General features: G+C 38.1%; 1 protein-coding gene across 1 annotated transcript in view; it reads left to right on the forward strand.

The window, feature by feature from the left end:
- Positions 1–15,345, forward strand: part of CDK5RAP2 (CDK5 regulatory subunit associated protein 2) — an 80,323-nt gene that overhangs the window by 56,183 nt on the left and 8,795 nt on the right. The window contains 10 exon segments of the mRNA XM_080562511.1: positions 1,482–1,714; positions 3,267–3,315; positions 4,133–4,320; positions 5,462–5,587; positions 9,921–10,037; positions 11,458–11,647; positions 11,863–11,984; positions 13,365–13,613; positions 14,887–14,970; positions 15,093–15,334. Of these exon segments, the coding sequence (XP_080418637.1) occupies positions 1,482–1,714; positions 3,267–3,315; positions 4,133–4,320; positions 5,462–5,587; positions 9,921–10,037; positions 11,458–11,647; positions 11,863–11,984; positions 13,365–13,613; positions 14,887–14,970; positions 15,093–15,334 (1,600 nt within the window).

Consider the following 15,345-nt stretch of genomic DNA (forward strand, 5'->3'; position numbering starts at 1 on the left):
GCTGACAGATTTATGGTAGCCCTTCTGTTTGTGTGACCACACTTTATGTATAAAATAAGAATTTGAGACTATTTATAATTTATTTTACAGTTGTGTGCTGTAGTGCCTCCTTTGAAGGATGTGAAAGTAGATATATATTGAAATTAATAAATGAAACTTTATGGCATAAACATCTAAGCTAGAAAGTCATTTATGGGAGGCTAGAAAGTATCAGTCCTGTTTTTCATATGGAAAGACTGGGGGCAGCATTTCTGATAGCGTACGTACAAATCACAGACATAAAATGTGGTCTCATAAGACAAAACTTTTTTTTTCCCCGGCTTTAGTGTTGTTATTTGCCTGAGGGCCAGTAGAGTGGCAGGAAGGTATAACATAGAAAGGGATTCATCCTATTGGTTTTCTTCAGAATGCTTGAGTAGAAATGTTTGGACATGTTGAGCAACCAGCAACACGGACAATTGTATATCTCTTAGTATTACTGTCGTAAAATACAGTCCTGCTACCTAGTGCATATAAATTTACATACCTTGAAAATACAACTCTGTCATATTACAAAGGGAGATCTGACTGTAAATTAAGCAATGAGGTGGCATGGATCGCTGTGAGGTTTTTATGGCCACTGTCTAGGACAACAACATGAGTCACAAGTGACAGACCCAGAAATGAGTTACATATCTTGTCCTATACAAATGACAATAAAAATTTCATAACAACCCACACCACCATACGTTTTGTTTATGTATTCTTTTGTTTGACTCCGTGCACTTTTTCAGGTCCTCTCTCCCTTTTCACTCCTTCCACTAATGTATGAATCTGTAAAAAGATGTGTGATACGGACAATTATATTACAAAGGGGATGTCTATAATCACAAGTGCAGAATAAATTCAATTGATCTGAATTGAAATTTATACCCTAGCTTGTGGAGAAGAGTTTGGACACTACAGTAGTTGTCATGGTCACATTTCTGGCAATAAGCCTTCAGAGATATGTAGGATTTGTCAGACTAGATGAAACCATGAGCTCAGAAAGTCCAATATTGTGCTCCTGGCAGCCACTATATACAGTTTCAGAAGGGACAGCTCCATTTGATCTTTTATACTAATTTAAAAAAACAGGAAAAAATACGTGTAATTTTAAAAACTCTCTTCATGTATTCAGTCTTATTTGCTTTGCTTTGGCACCTTTGCATGCCATCCAGGTTACTTCCAGGCAGACAAACAAGTTCATCATTTTAGTTTCTGCACAACTTACAAATGAAGCAGTTAAGTGAAGGATAATAACCCCCAAGTTATGCCCATAAATACAAAACTCAACAGTTAGAGACAATATATTTGTCATTGTGGCTGTAAAAGCATTTTAAAAGAAAATTGAGTCACATAAAATTATAGCTTAGAAATATAAGTTTAATTCACTTTTTATTTATATTTAAATGTTATTTATGGTCAGAAAATTGCTTTCAAAGATAATTTCATTTTCTCAGATATGATTCATTAGTTCATTCGCAAGCTCAAGAGCTTTCCTTTCAACACCAACAAATTAAAGAGATCCACGGTGGTTGTGTCACTTACCATCAACATCTGACGAGCCTTATTAAAGCTTTTGAGGAACTGCTTCAAGCCAGTGATGTAGATTATTATGTTGCTGAAGGCTTCCGTGAGCAGCTGAATCAAAGCGTTCTATTGTTTGAGAAGCTGGAAAGGAAATTCCTGTATGGTAAGTAGCAGTGTTTTGTGCTTATTGTTTGAGGCATGTTAGTGTTCTCAAAATGTGTAGATTTTTTGTTTGTGTTTGTGTGCGAATAAGACCCTTACTTCCTCGTGGTTGCTTTTGAATGTTTTATGTGGAGGACTGCCTTGGAGTATAAAATTTTAATCCTCCAAAAAGACTGGATTTTAATTTGGTAGTTGCCCTCCATATTGGCACCTTCCATTTTGAATTGTTTATATACATGCTTATTTGAACTGTTCAAAACATAGCGGTTATGGTTTAATAAAAGTTTTATTTTAGCCCTAACATCACAAGTGTGGCTGTTTCTCTCCCAACAGCTGGCAGTGCTTCCACAGATGTCAGCTGCAAAACTGGCATCTTTAGCCAAACACTTGAAGTGGCCTAAAATAGGGACACTGACCCCTACAACTTCCTGAAATTGGTTCTAGAAGATCGTTTTGCTCTGAAACATTCAGGTCCTAGCCGTAGAATGATCTGTATTCTGCCTTTCTTTAAAGATAGTGGCAGCATTTTGCTGTTTTTGATTGTTCATAGAAGGAAGCTGTATATGAGAAAAAGGTATTATGGCTAGCGTGTCATAGCAGTGTAATAAAAGATTGAGTGTCTTCAATGATTTCAGTGGCTACAGAGATTCTTTGCATTACAAATAAGAAGACTGTTGTGAATAAAGATTAAATGTCTTTAAAAAAAAAAGCATCAAGCCAACAGATGGTATCCTATATACTATGAAAAGTCACTGACAACTGAGACAATTCAATATATCTAACACAATGGTGTTGCATTGAATCACACATTAAAATAAAATGATGTTTGTAGGGCGATAAAGAACATTCAGCTTACTAAGAATTGACTGTAAAGAAGAAGCATAAACAACCGTCTGTCTCTGCGTTTCCATCCTGACCTTCAGTTCATTCCCCAGAAATTTCAGCTGTGCAACTCTTGCCTGCCACTTTTGCTTAATTGCACAAAAATTTTACAATGTGGGGAGCCAAGGTGACACCACACAACTCTTATTTCCTAATTCAAATTAGTGTCTGAGTCCAGGTCCCTAACACCGAGTTGTGCTTATGCTGACACTGTGCCACTGAGAATATTGCAGAAAGAGTCCTGTGCATGCCCGTTTAAGGACAACTGGTTAGCGTGGCTCCAGATGGAAAAAATCCAAGTGAGATGGAATTGTTCTTTTGCAATTTTTAATGCAGTAGCAGCGACATGTACCCCAATCCTTTTGCAGTATAGCACAACTTTTCACCTCTGTGTGCTAACTAAAGCACTAAGGCTGTAAAACTTGGCACATATGTTGCATAGTCCTTCCTTAGACATTTTTTGAACCTCAGTGAAAGTTTGGCTTTCTTGCTGTGCCATAAATGGTTTTGCTCACGTACAGTATTTGACATTAATGCACAATGTGTTGAGTGTCTGTTGGCTTCTGTAAATTCTCATTAATTTACCATTCTATATATAAATAGTTTAAGATGGAGGGGAAAGAAGTGTTATTCTCAATATCTGTTTTTAATCAGATGTTTTTGCTTTGCAGAAGAGTCACTAGGTGCAGAAGTTACTATACTTTATGAATTAGCTCAAAGGTAAGAGTGTAACTCCATGTTATCTAAATACCATGTTATTTGATAAATTGGTAAGGATGCTCTATATTTTGTAGTCCAACTTCAACTGTCTTACTTTTTGGTGAGTGCTTTGTTTATGTTGCCTGTTTCATTAATATCCATTCTGTTAATAGAATATTCATAGAAAACAAACTTGGGCTTTTTTTTGCTACTTCTTAGCAAAGGGCTGAGATACTGAGATGAGACATCATGCTACCAAGCTTTTTCCTTTCATGAACAAACATAAAACGTTCATTCTTGTGCAGAATACACCAAGGTGTGTATTTAGATATAATCCTAATTGCAGCTGCTAGGAAGGGTAGTTCTTCTGTTTGCGTGACCTTGGGGCTGGCTCAGGATCACCGGAGTACAGTGGTGTTGAACTTCATTCTCAAAACACCCTCATGCTGAAGAGAGTAGCATAAGGGTGAAGGTGAAGAGAGCCCGTGTTGTTATGCTGCTCATGTTGGTTTTATGCCAGCCTGGGATTCTTTTGTGTGACAGAAATCCTCAGCTGCCTGTTTAAGGCAATCTGAGGCCCCTTAATGCAAAGCGGACCTCAGCTAGCACTGGAATGTGAACACTAGGCTTGAGTTTTATTGATTATTCCTGCTGACATAGTGTGGTTTGAATTTCAGACTTGATACATACCACTGATGCATAGTTCTTTGTCATATTTGGTCACATAAAGTCACTTCCCTAACCTGAGTCCTGTAAGCATGCCACCGTGTTCTCAGTTCATGCTTCTGAAACAATAAAATAATTTTTGTAATTTAAAACATTTTGTTTTGTTCAAAAGGGAGAATGAGAAGAACACCACAATGTACCAGCAACTTAAGGATGAATCACCTGTACCATCTGCTCTACATAGCTTGTCTGACTTTGATTTGTCAGAAAAGTCATCTCTTGGATCACCAGAGCACAGACACGACCTAGGAGAAGGACAACGTGGCACACTGGCGCTTCTGCCAAATAAGTTTCCCCCAGGTAATTTTTTTTCCCAATGAAGATTCACTAGATATTGGGAAAATGTGATAAATAAGACACGAGGGAACTAATTAAGAAATAATGAAGAATGTTTGTCTGCTTCAGCTTTCCAGTATCTTGCATAATCATTGCAATTTCAGTAATAAGGCATACAGAGATGACAGCGATTTGAACTACCTCCTGTTTGAAACAAAATTAACTATGATATTTTGTCTTTGTTGTTTTAGACTATCATCTTTTACAGTACTCTAGACGGTCTTTAAATAGACAAGTTATGAGGGAAAAAATAGACAATTGTCAAGAGATTATTGCATTGAAAAAGAGAGGTTTTCTAATTTTATAAAAGCCAGTGTTGTGTTTCCTTGAGAATTGTAAGTGCTGCATAATTAATAAGCGGTGTCATGTTTGACCTGGATAGTTTCACTAAACGCAAGCAATGCTTGCAGTAGTTTGTTATAGGCAGTGATGAAAATTTAATAGCTGAGATAGCATGTACTGTTCAGGAGAAAAAATATTGCAGAGTAAACCAGGAGTGTATGACATGGATAAACTGACAAATAAGATAGTGACAGTTTGAACAGATAAGTTCCTGAGTAAAGTTGAAACTTACAGCCAGTGGAAGAAAAATTGTGGAATGGCAAAGCAAGAAGGAACAGGTACAGTAATGAAACTTGATAGAACAGATTTATTTATTAAGGTATGCATTGTGTAAGCCAAAGTCAAATTTATATCTGAGTTACTCTGGTAAGCTTCCTATTGTTATAAGGAAAAATGTGTACTATTGCTGTGCTGAGTCTGAACTGAAGCTGTATTGCAGAACTTAGGATTCCTTCCCAAGTCTAGGCAATGTTTTAACTACACAACATTGTGATCTGCTACAGTTTTGTAGGAAGATGATGCTTAAAAAGCCTTAAAACTGGACTATTGTTTAAATTAAAGTTTGGAGTAGTTTTCAGTGAATGTGTGGTTTGGACCCTATATGGAAAAAAAAACTGTTATGGAGCCAGATATTTAGCGTCTAACATTTTGAACAGTTATGTCATTTTTTAGTATTAATGCACATTAGGTTTGACAGGAGTACACAGAGGAAAGGAATACAATCACTTGCTCTAAATAAGAAGTGGTCTCTTGGTTTATTCAGAGTTATTAATGGAGCATCTTCAAGAAATTCGAATCCTGAGACAACGTTTAGAGTACTCCATAAAAAACAACGAGAGACTGAGGAAACAGCTTGAGAGACAAGTAATAGACAAAGAACTAGATCAAGGTAAGAATTTTTTTCCTGATAAGTTAAATCCACCTTTCCTGCTTAAAGCCTGAGGGAGTAAACACTGTAGGAAATGTTTTGTGTCCTTTTTTGAGTAAAACCCACCCCTTTACAGTTGGGAAATGATATGCCTTTCTCTGAATACTGCTGTGTCTTGAGCTTCATCAGCAGGCACAGCTTTTCCATGCTTCCAAATACACTTATCCTGTGCCTGCCTCTTCCTTGACTCCACTGCTTGCAGTGTGTCCAGTAGAGATGCACAGATCTTCTGTGGGATACAGGTCCACCTCAAAGCTGCAAACCTACAATTGCACATATTGCTAAGAGAACAGGACTGCAGTGCTACCAGGTAGTTTTATGCCATTTGATGATACTGTGGTTGAATTTCATCCAGAAAATTGAAAGGTCGCCTAGTTCAGTTATCAGCAACCAGCCTGTTTTCTTTTGCCTTTAGGATGTCATTATTGTTATAATGGACTTGGATGTTAGGTTGTCACCCTCTTTTAATTCTCTGCCATGTCCAGTCAGGGGTAGTTGCAGGCGAGGAAGCCAATTTTATCAACATAATTTCAGTTGGGTCTAGGCCCAGAATGAGTAGAGGAGGTGACTTGCTCCAGTGTTGCTGCTATTGGTACAAAGTAGGAATGCCGTGGAATTAGCTGTCCTACCCCTAGTCTGTGTACATGCAGGGTGGACAGTACACTGCCTCTGTAAACAGGACTGGTGGAGATGACTTCTCTGGATTTCTCTGACTGCTTTAAAGCCAGATTTTGTTTCCATACAGGGGCGAAATAGCTGGAGTAGAGCATAGAGCCTAGGCTATGGTGTTCTGTCATTTGAATTGCTTGGTGTGATAAATATGTTCTACACAAAATGACATGGAGCATTTTTAATGAGAATTATCTGACAAACTGATGAAAATGTTAACATAGAGTTGGTTTGCATTCCAAACTCTAATATGAAGCAGTGGATGAAAATACTAAAAATAGGCATGCAAATTCAGAGTCACTGCTCGCTGTTGTTAGTGTTCAGCGTCTTTGAAAGCTGAGCTCTGTGGTGCATTTGGAACTTTCATGGAAAGGTAGCCAGGCTCTCAGTAAGGATGGTTTTGTAGCACCTTTTCATGCCTACAGCACCAGGCATACTTTCCCACACTTTGCTTTCTCTATTCGTGTTCTCCTTCCCACATTTCCCCCTATAGGAGAGTTGATTAATATGCAATATTACTCAGAGTGGAAGCAGGCAATAAATACGTATATGCTTTCCTCTTACTCAGTTTCACTAATATTGACATTAGATTCATTATGTTTTACATCATACCCGTGATCCATTTCTGTTGTTGTTTAAATGGATACTACCTACAAATGGCAGTTTGCTTTCAGGAGTAATTTACGCTGATGGAAAGGTGTATAAAAAAGCATCCATTTCATTCATGAAGTATTTACGCTGCTGGAAAGGCATACCGTGCTCTAGAAATAACCACACTGAAACACTTCCAGCTCTTTTACAGCTTCATAAAGATTCTGGCAAGGGCATCCATTAATGCAGGGAAAGTATATTTTCTTTATAAACTGTCTTATGCCTTCCATCTGTCTTCTTGTTGCCTTAGTGCATCTACCAATGCATGGAGGAAAAAATTCAAAAAGGAAGGAAAAAACAAGTATGTGTTACAACAGTTCCTGGTTGTTACTGTGTTCTTTCAGCACTTTCTGCTTCTCTCAGTTTTGAAGATCTCTTTCATGGTATCAGATATGTGCGTTCTCTCCTCTAGTAGTGATGCTACTTATTTTTGTATTATATAATATATATATATATATATAGTTTTTTTTTATTGGCTTTCAGTGTAAAAAGAAGTTCCTAAGTGAAGTTCAAGGAGATTTTAGCTTTGGGGCATAATCATTCAAAACAGTTTTTTAACTTTTAACTTACTACCCTTCATCTGTTTTCCTTTAAAGAGGACAAATAAGGTGTAATGTACTTAATTGTTGATGAGAGCCTGTTAAATTCATTTGATATTGAGTTGTTGGTTCGAAGAAAGTCAATACGTTGAATTACTCTTGTCTATTTGATAAATATTATATGTATGTATATACGCACACCTAGCCATCATTTTTGCTATGCTATTTTTATTAAGTAGATTTTCTAAATATTTAAATGCCTCTGGGCTTCTAGTATTCTATAAATGACACAAGAGCTGGTAATGGCTACATCATTACTGTAGAGCTGAGATTTGCAGTGCAAGTAGATCTGAAATAATTGCTTCAATCATTTCAAATGTGAGGCATCAAAATAAAATCAAAGGTTTAATTTTGAATTTCCTATGTTTCAAATGTTATTAACAGCAGTTAACATTAAAAGGGGGGGATTGTTTGCTTTCTTTAACCCGTAAGTATCTAATATATATCCTCACTTATCTTCTGCTTGAATTTGTGTTTGTTTTGCTTTGTTTGGGAGTGAGTATTTACTTCCTTCCTCCATGCTGTGATTTTCTGTAGTGCCTGCCTTTCAGTCAGTGCTTCGTTTGAACCCTTCGAGGTACGCTTCCTTAGCGCTCACTTTTTCAGCACGTAACATAATGAAAACTCAAGTGTTTCACAATTGTAGGCCCTGATACTTCACTGTACTCTGCTTGGATGGACCTTTGCATCTATGGAGAGCGTAATTGATGTCAGCAGGGCTCTGCACAGAAGTAGTAGTCTCAGTAGTGGGTCAAATTGCAGGATTGTGGCCTTATTACCACTGGCTCTACATTATCCCTTATTATGTAAGATAACTAATAGTTATATTCTAAAGCCTTTCAGTAGGATTGTGATAGCATAACTTTTCAAATAGGATAAAGCTGGGTGATGGGCAATAAATTAAATTAGAATCAAGATGAGACCATCAAGCCTTGCCACTTCAAGTTGAATTGCTTTGTTAAAATCTGAAAGGGAAAAGCCTTTTGAGTTCACATAGCTACCTCAACTCTTTAACATATAGATAGTAAAATGCCATTAGTGCCAGACTTCTAGAGCCTTTGAGTCTTTCAGTAACGACAAGAGGTGCATATCATGGCACACTACATCCCAGTTAGGTAGTTGGTAAAAGCTTCAATTGGGATTACAATAAAATGAGATTATTCAGAGGAAGTGCAGCACATCAAATTGAATTGAACTGCCAGAGCTGAAAGGCATCCTCCTCACCCATTCAGCTAATTTTTTTGCCAGCTGGTTATTTCTCTATTAACCAAATAGTTGACACTCATGCAGTTATCTCAAGCACTAAAGCATTGTAGATACTGGGATAACCAATCAGCTGAAAAACACTTTTAATGGTAATGTTAATTCCAGTGGGTCCTGAAGTGTTTTATTGACTATAAATAGGTTATAAAGGGCAATAGCAATTACTTGACTTGCATTTCAGAGGCAGTTGCCTTGTGAGTGGAATATGGTAGTTCTCAGGATGCACTGTACACACCGCTGGGGGATAAGCAGTGTAAATACAGTACGTAATGAGGATTACCTAGGCTGGAATTTGACTGAATGGATACACGATTTAGCACTTACATTCATATGAATAGTGCAATGAGGTACTCAGAGTAGGATTCATCAGCCTGAAGTTTCTAAAAGTCAGGCATTAAATCCAAGCATTCCTCTTGGAGGCACTGGAGAGAAGTCACACTCTGGAGGTGCCTTTTCCTCCCCGAGGTTATTGATGGAAGCCCTGCGTCAATCAACACTGGCTCAGTTGTGTAATTTTAAATTAGCTGAAATTAAAGTACAAGTCTTCATCTCTGCGATTATAAATGGGTTCTCAGGTTGTAATCAGAGGCAAAGATGGTGACTCCAGCCCTACGCTCTCAACTGGCATGGTACCATATGGATAAACAGGCTTGTTACTTCCAGCATTACCCACTGTTAATTAATTTGTAAAATCTAGCAGTCCTCTGCAGTGGTTTCAGTGAATACAACAGAGTATGAACCAAGGAATACAGAAATATGGGTGAACCTTGGTACAGTTTGCATGATTTTAAAAGAATAGCAATGTCACAACATGCTCCTGTGTTTTGTCCTGTTGCATTCTTGTCTGATAGTTAAAGACTTCCAGGGATAATTTTGCGATTTTGGTAATTACTGTCCAGCAATGGGAGGTACTTGTGATGCAGGGCGTTGGGTTACTTGGCATTAACCTGAACTGCCTTTCAGTCTGTAAGGATAACCTTCAAAATACAGAGGGGATAAATACTTTCATAACATGTTTTTCTGTGATTTTTTAAATTGTTCTTGTCTGGAAAGTTTAATCGTTAATGACCTAGAGATGACTCATAAATCATCTTTTATGTATATATTTATAGGTTCTGCAAACATTTTCATCCGTGGCTCAGAGCAGGATAATTCTCTGACTTCTGAAGTACGTTTCCTGAGGAAGCAAAATCAAGTTCTGAATGCAATGCTAGCAAAAGGATCCAGAGGTAAAATGCAAAACTGTGCTTTACAGGAGTAGACTACAACTCATTCCAAATCAGAAAACAATAAAGTATTTACAGTCCATTAAATTGACTTCTCCATTCTTCCCACTCCTGAAATTCTGTGCTCAACCGTAAGCATTCATACTGAAGTTAACATGATAAAAGAGTAGCAGTAATGTTTCTTCTTTCTGTTTATTCGTAGCATTTTCCATTTGATGTGTGCTTTCATTTTTCCCTTCTTTTTACATTTCTTTCTTTTTACACGTTCTTTTTCCTCCCTTTGCCTTTTATTACCATTTTCTTAATTCTTTTTTCTCCATGCCTCTATTCCAAAGCCCTCTCTTTTAGTGCCTCTTGTTGCTTATTGTTTTGTTTACAATCTGATTTTTGTTAATGTATTACTGCTTTTGTTTCCACGTCTGACAATATGATCCGATAATATCAGAGTTTCTTTTTTTATTTTATTTTATAAGAACCACAGTGAATAACACATTGTCAACCTTGAGTTTTAAAATAATGTCAGTGTCTCTGGAGTTTGTGAGTTCTTTTCCTTTTATTCCTGGAGGCACTAGAGAAGAAAAGCCGCATAGATACTTCCTGCTTGTTTTCTTCTCAGGTGCTTTCTGTCTAGTCTTAGCTTAGCCCTTTAGTAGTGAAAGGCTGAGGATGCACCTTTTCAACAGCACATGGGGATTACCATTTTCATAGCCTTTCATAGAAGATGAGGAAATGATTTTCTAACAGCTGGGAGTCGGAATGACTCTGCTCTGCTGTTTCTTTGCCAAGGGTGCCTCTTCCTTTTCTAATACTGAATGTAGGGTCACAAAAAAAATTTAGGGTCCTTATAAACCTCTCTGGTTGCAGCTGTTCCAATATGCTCAGTTGCCCTTACCAACAGTTCTTTGTCACAGGGGGAACTGCTTGTGCCAAGAAAAGGACTGCTGCCATACAGTTGGCTGGGAAGGAGAGAACAGAGGGATTTCTATGGGACAAAGAGGAGCATGGATTCTGCTCCCTGAAGCAGTCCTACTGACTTCTTTTCTTCCAAAAGAGAAGTCAAATTTACTATTTTGTGAGGATTAGCAAAATTCACAGCCTTCTTTGGGAAACTCCTGCCGCTAGTTTTTGAATGCCATCCTTCTGACCAGTTCCAGGTAGTGGGGGCATTTGGCGTATGAAGCCCTACACAGTTACTTATTGAGCTCTTTTATGGAACCCTTTGTGAATCTTGGGAGTTAAGTGTTGCATTGTTACAGAAAATGCATCTAGCAAAAATCAATAGAAAATTGAAATACTGAAATCCTAAAACTCAGAAGAGCAGCTGTTATTTTCTGACAGTCTCTAAAAAAGCTGATTTTGTTAAAGAGCATCGCTTTAGTGGGTTGTGGGCATTACAAATAACTTGTGTTTCTTCTCCTTTCAGATAAACAAAAGGAAAATGAAAAGTTAAGAGAATCTCTTTCTAAAAAGAATGCAATCATTGAGCATCTTCATGAGGATTATGAATGCATCAAGAAAGAAAATGAAAGGCTGCAAAAACAAATCGGCAAAAAGGAAGATGAAACCAAATATCTGACATGTGAAATTTACAGCAGTCGTAATGAATTAAACAGGTATTGATTCTGTCCACATTTAGACATTCTTTCAGGGAAGAAAATTGTCAGTGTGACATGCATGTGTTTAGCCATAACCATTAACACTAATGAGGTGCATAGATGTATTCAAAAGGCAAGGGAAGAATTGTGGGGGAAGGGGGAGTGGATTCTAGATTTTGAAATAAAGGATAAAAATTCAACTGTTAACTTAGCATTTTATTGGAACTTAACAGGTTGCAAACAGAAATGAATGTAAAGCAACGTCAGCTCTCTGAGAATGAGAAGTTACTGCAGTCGCTGCGAACGGAGATCAAGGTTTATGAAAAGCTGGAAGAAGCAAAAAGGAAGAGGACAGGTATAAATGCACAAGGGATGTCTTGGCCCATGTGTCCCTTCCCTCTGAGTAAGATCTTGTCAAAGGACAGTACGGCTGGGTCACTATTTCTTTGTTTCTGCTCAGGTCTGCTGTGCAAAGAAACAGCAACAACTTGATGATAAAATGCTGCTTTTTACTTGGAAATCTAACTGTTAGGTTGAAATGCTTGATTATGTTCCGACTAGGCACACCCAAGTTCCTTTTACCTTTTTAGCTAAGCTAAGCTCAAATATTAAAAGTTGCTCAGGCTGAATAAACTTGGTGGGCACGTTGAGTATTTAGTTTTCATCTGAAAACAGGCTGCTCCTTCCTCACAGGTAGTGCTTGCTCAGGTAGCTTGTGCTTTCTCTTGCCTGAATATGAGGGTAGTGTCTTCTCCCTGGGGCTTGAGAGAAGCGCTGGAACTGCTTTCCGAATAAGACATTTAATAATTTCCTGCCCACTTGTCTGTCACGGAAGGTGAGGGGAAGGAATGAGACTTACATGAGTTCTTTCTAGTGCTTTTAAGGACGTTAGAGCACCAAGCAGCTGGTGGCATGGGTAGGTAAAAAAAGTGGAGCTCTGCTAAGTACTGCACACAGGATCGAGTTAATTTTCCGTTTAAAGTTCTTGTAAAAGTTGATTATTTTCTTCTTTCTACCTTCAGTAATATGCCCTGCCACCGCTGTATTTCATGCCTAGCTGCAGCAGAGCAGCCCTGTTGGCATAGGGCTTTAAGCCAAGGCTGGCTCAGGGATAGAAGCTACTTTCCTGCAGAACTAGTAATGTAATGAGAGAGCAGCAGCACCCACCTCATGCTCTCGAATCCTTTCCACTATGTGGAGAACAGTTTGATTTCAGCATGGGGGAATACATGGAATTGTTTGTGTGCTGACCGCCTTCTATGAAAAGACAAATGCAGCCCTTGCTTTTTTGAGGTTCAGATTTGTTGCTGTGGTTGCCAGGTGATCACTATTTTCTTTTTTTCTGCAGTGTATAAAATTAAACTCGCAATTGTACTTTATCCCTCCTCCATACTCCAAGATCACCTATTTCTTTCTTTTTTTTTTCTTTCCCAGACTGTGCATAATATAAAAATTTTGTAAATCCTCTTCCTTCTCTTGCTATTATATTTTTGCTTTTGGCATGAGACTTATTAGCTTTTATGGACAAAGTAAAAAATAATTTTCAGCTCTTTAAATCTTTTGAGGGTTGAAGCAATTAAGACGTGCTTTTTGTCAAACCATTATCTTAATGCTGTTTGTAGTTAATTCTTAATATTGAGGATAAAGCTGGCTATAATTTACTTGCTCAGCATTCTGATAATGGCTAATATTATTTTAATTATTGAAGATGTTGTTTCTTTTGAAATTGTCTCAGATCCCAAATGTGATGCATCAGAAGAATTTCGAAAAGATCAGAATAATCCAGTTGACTTACATGAACTATTGACTGAAATACAGAGTTTGCGAGTACAGCTTGAAAGAAGCATAGAGACAAACAAGACTTTGCATGAAAAATTAGAGGAACAGCTTTCAAAAGAAAAGGAGGAGGAAATGGGATCAGTGTCAGCTGTGAATATCAACTATCTTTTCAAACAAGAATCTCAGCATTATGCAGGAATGAATGGTACTGTGCCACACATGCTTTTGTTATGCTGTAGAAACTGTACTTTGTTCTTTAAAGATGCTCTTAGTGCTTTATTCAACATCAACTGTACAATTTGGGAGCTGCCCATCAGCCTTTCAAATCCTTTTCCTGTTAGAGCTATTAGTGCACGGGGAAGTAAAATGCACACTGTACTGTCTTAAAGCCTCCAACTGCCACTTCTTTTTCATTCAAGAAAAGCATTTGCAGAAAGTATCTGGGATGGAAGGATGCCTATGTTAAATTGCAATAATTTTTGCTTATCTGGAGGTTCTTTTTTTTTTCATGCACAGCTCTATAGCATTTGCTATGGTGACTCAAGAAGGATCAATAAGAGCACTAAATGGTCTTTGTATAAATCAGTTGTCCCCTTTATGGCCTTGAGGAATATTTTAGCTTTATTTCAATCACTGTTAAGTGATACTGTTTTAGCAAATCAGGGAAAATGTTCTCTTTATGCTAAGGGTTAGGTTATGATCCCAAGACAGATAGATGTACAGGGAAAACAGGGGGCACAGGAATGCTCTTCCTTGCTGCTGAAGTACTCAGCATAGTAACAGCTTTCCATATGTACAGCATAAAGTCTCCCTTCCTACTGTTTGTACTGGTACACAGCACATTGTGGGAAGGAATAATAATGGGGCTTTTTAACTCCATGCACTTCAGCTGCACATGCCTACCTAAATGACCTTATGCAGCACACGAAGCAGCACCATCAGGGAATGGGTGGGAGAGCTCGTGAGACACAACAGGTTTTGTGTTTTTTTTTTTTACCATCTCACTTCCAATAAGAATCACACTTCAGCTGAAATATGTAGTGAACATAATTACCATGTGCAAGTCAGAAAGATGCTGAACATAGCTGATAACCTTTATGGGTGGCTGCCATTCTCTGTGGGCTTCCTGCTTGGGCACTCTCATGTGCTCCATATGGGAATGGCTTCTTAGGGTCATCACGATAGAGAGTGTCATGCTTGTGGAGTTGATTAAAATATTTTCAGTATATTTTGGATTTTCTCATGGTGACTTGATTTTGGGAGCTGTCTTGAACATTGGACAGATGCTAAAAAAAACTGAATGTAGGTGAAGGCTGGAAAATATATGACATGGTAGTAGAAAACTAGCTGTGTTTCTCTGCTTCCTGACTCTAAGTGCAGCATCAGCAAAAAGAGGAACAGAATTAGAGCTAAGAAGATTTTTTAATGTATGTTAACTTCTACTGATACGCTCTTCCTTCTCCTGTTTTGATGCGCAGAAAATCTTTGCAAATGCCCAGCTGCCAGCAGAAACATTTGTGAGCTGCAGAAGCACGGACATTGCATTTCGCTAGCAAAAACAGGTACATCCAAAAGTATCTTACACACGCATGCTGTCAGTGTCCCAGGTTGTTTGAAAGAAGTCTTGTATTAAATAGTTCTACATATAGGGATAAAAAATGTATGTACTGTTTTTCTGTCCCAGGTACGCAATCAGCCTCTAAAGATGATTTAGACAGCACCTCATCTTCCAGTACAGCATGTACCCCTCGTCTTGTTCCTGGACATCGTATGTGGGCAGACAAAAATGGGCGCCATGTTCTTGGCTTGATTGAGGATTATAATGCTCTGCGGAAACAGATTTCAGAAGGGCAACAGGTTTTGGGAGAAATGGAGATTTCTTTGAGAGAGGTCACTGGTACGAAAGCGCAGGAGCCTGGCATAAAGGTAAGGCAGTG

The sequence above is a fragment of the Anser brachyrhynchus genome, assembly GCF_964034855.1.
Source record: "Anser brachyrhynchus genome assembly, chromosome: 19".
Lineage (NCBI taxonomy): Eukaryota > Metazoa > Chordata > Aves > Anseriformes > Anatidae > Anser > Anser brachyrhynchus.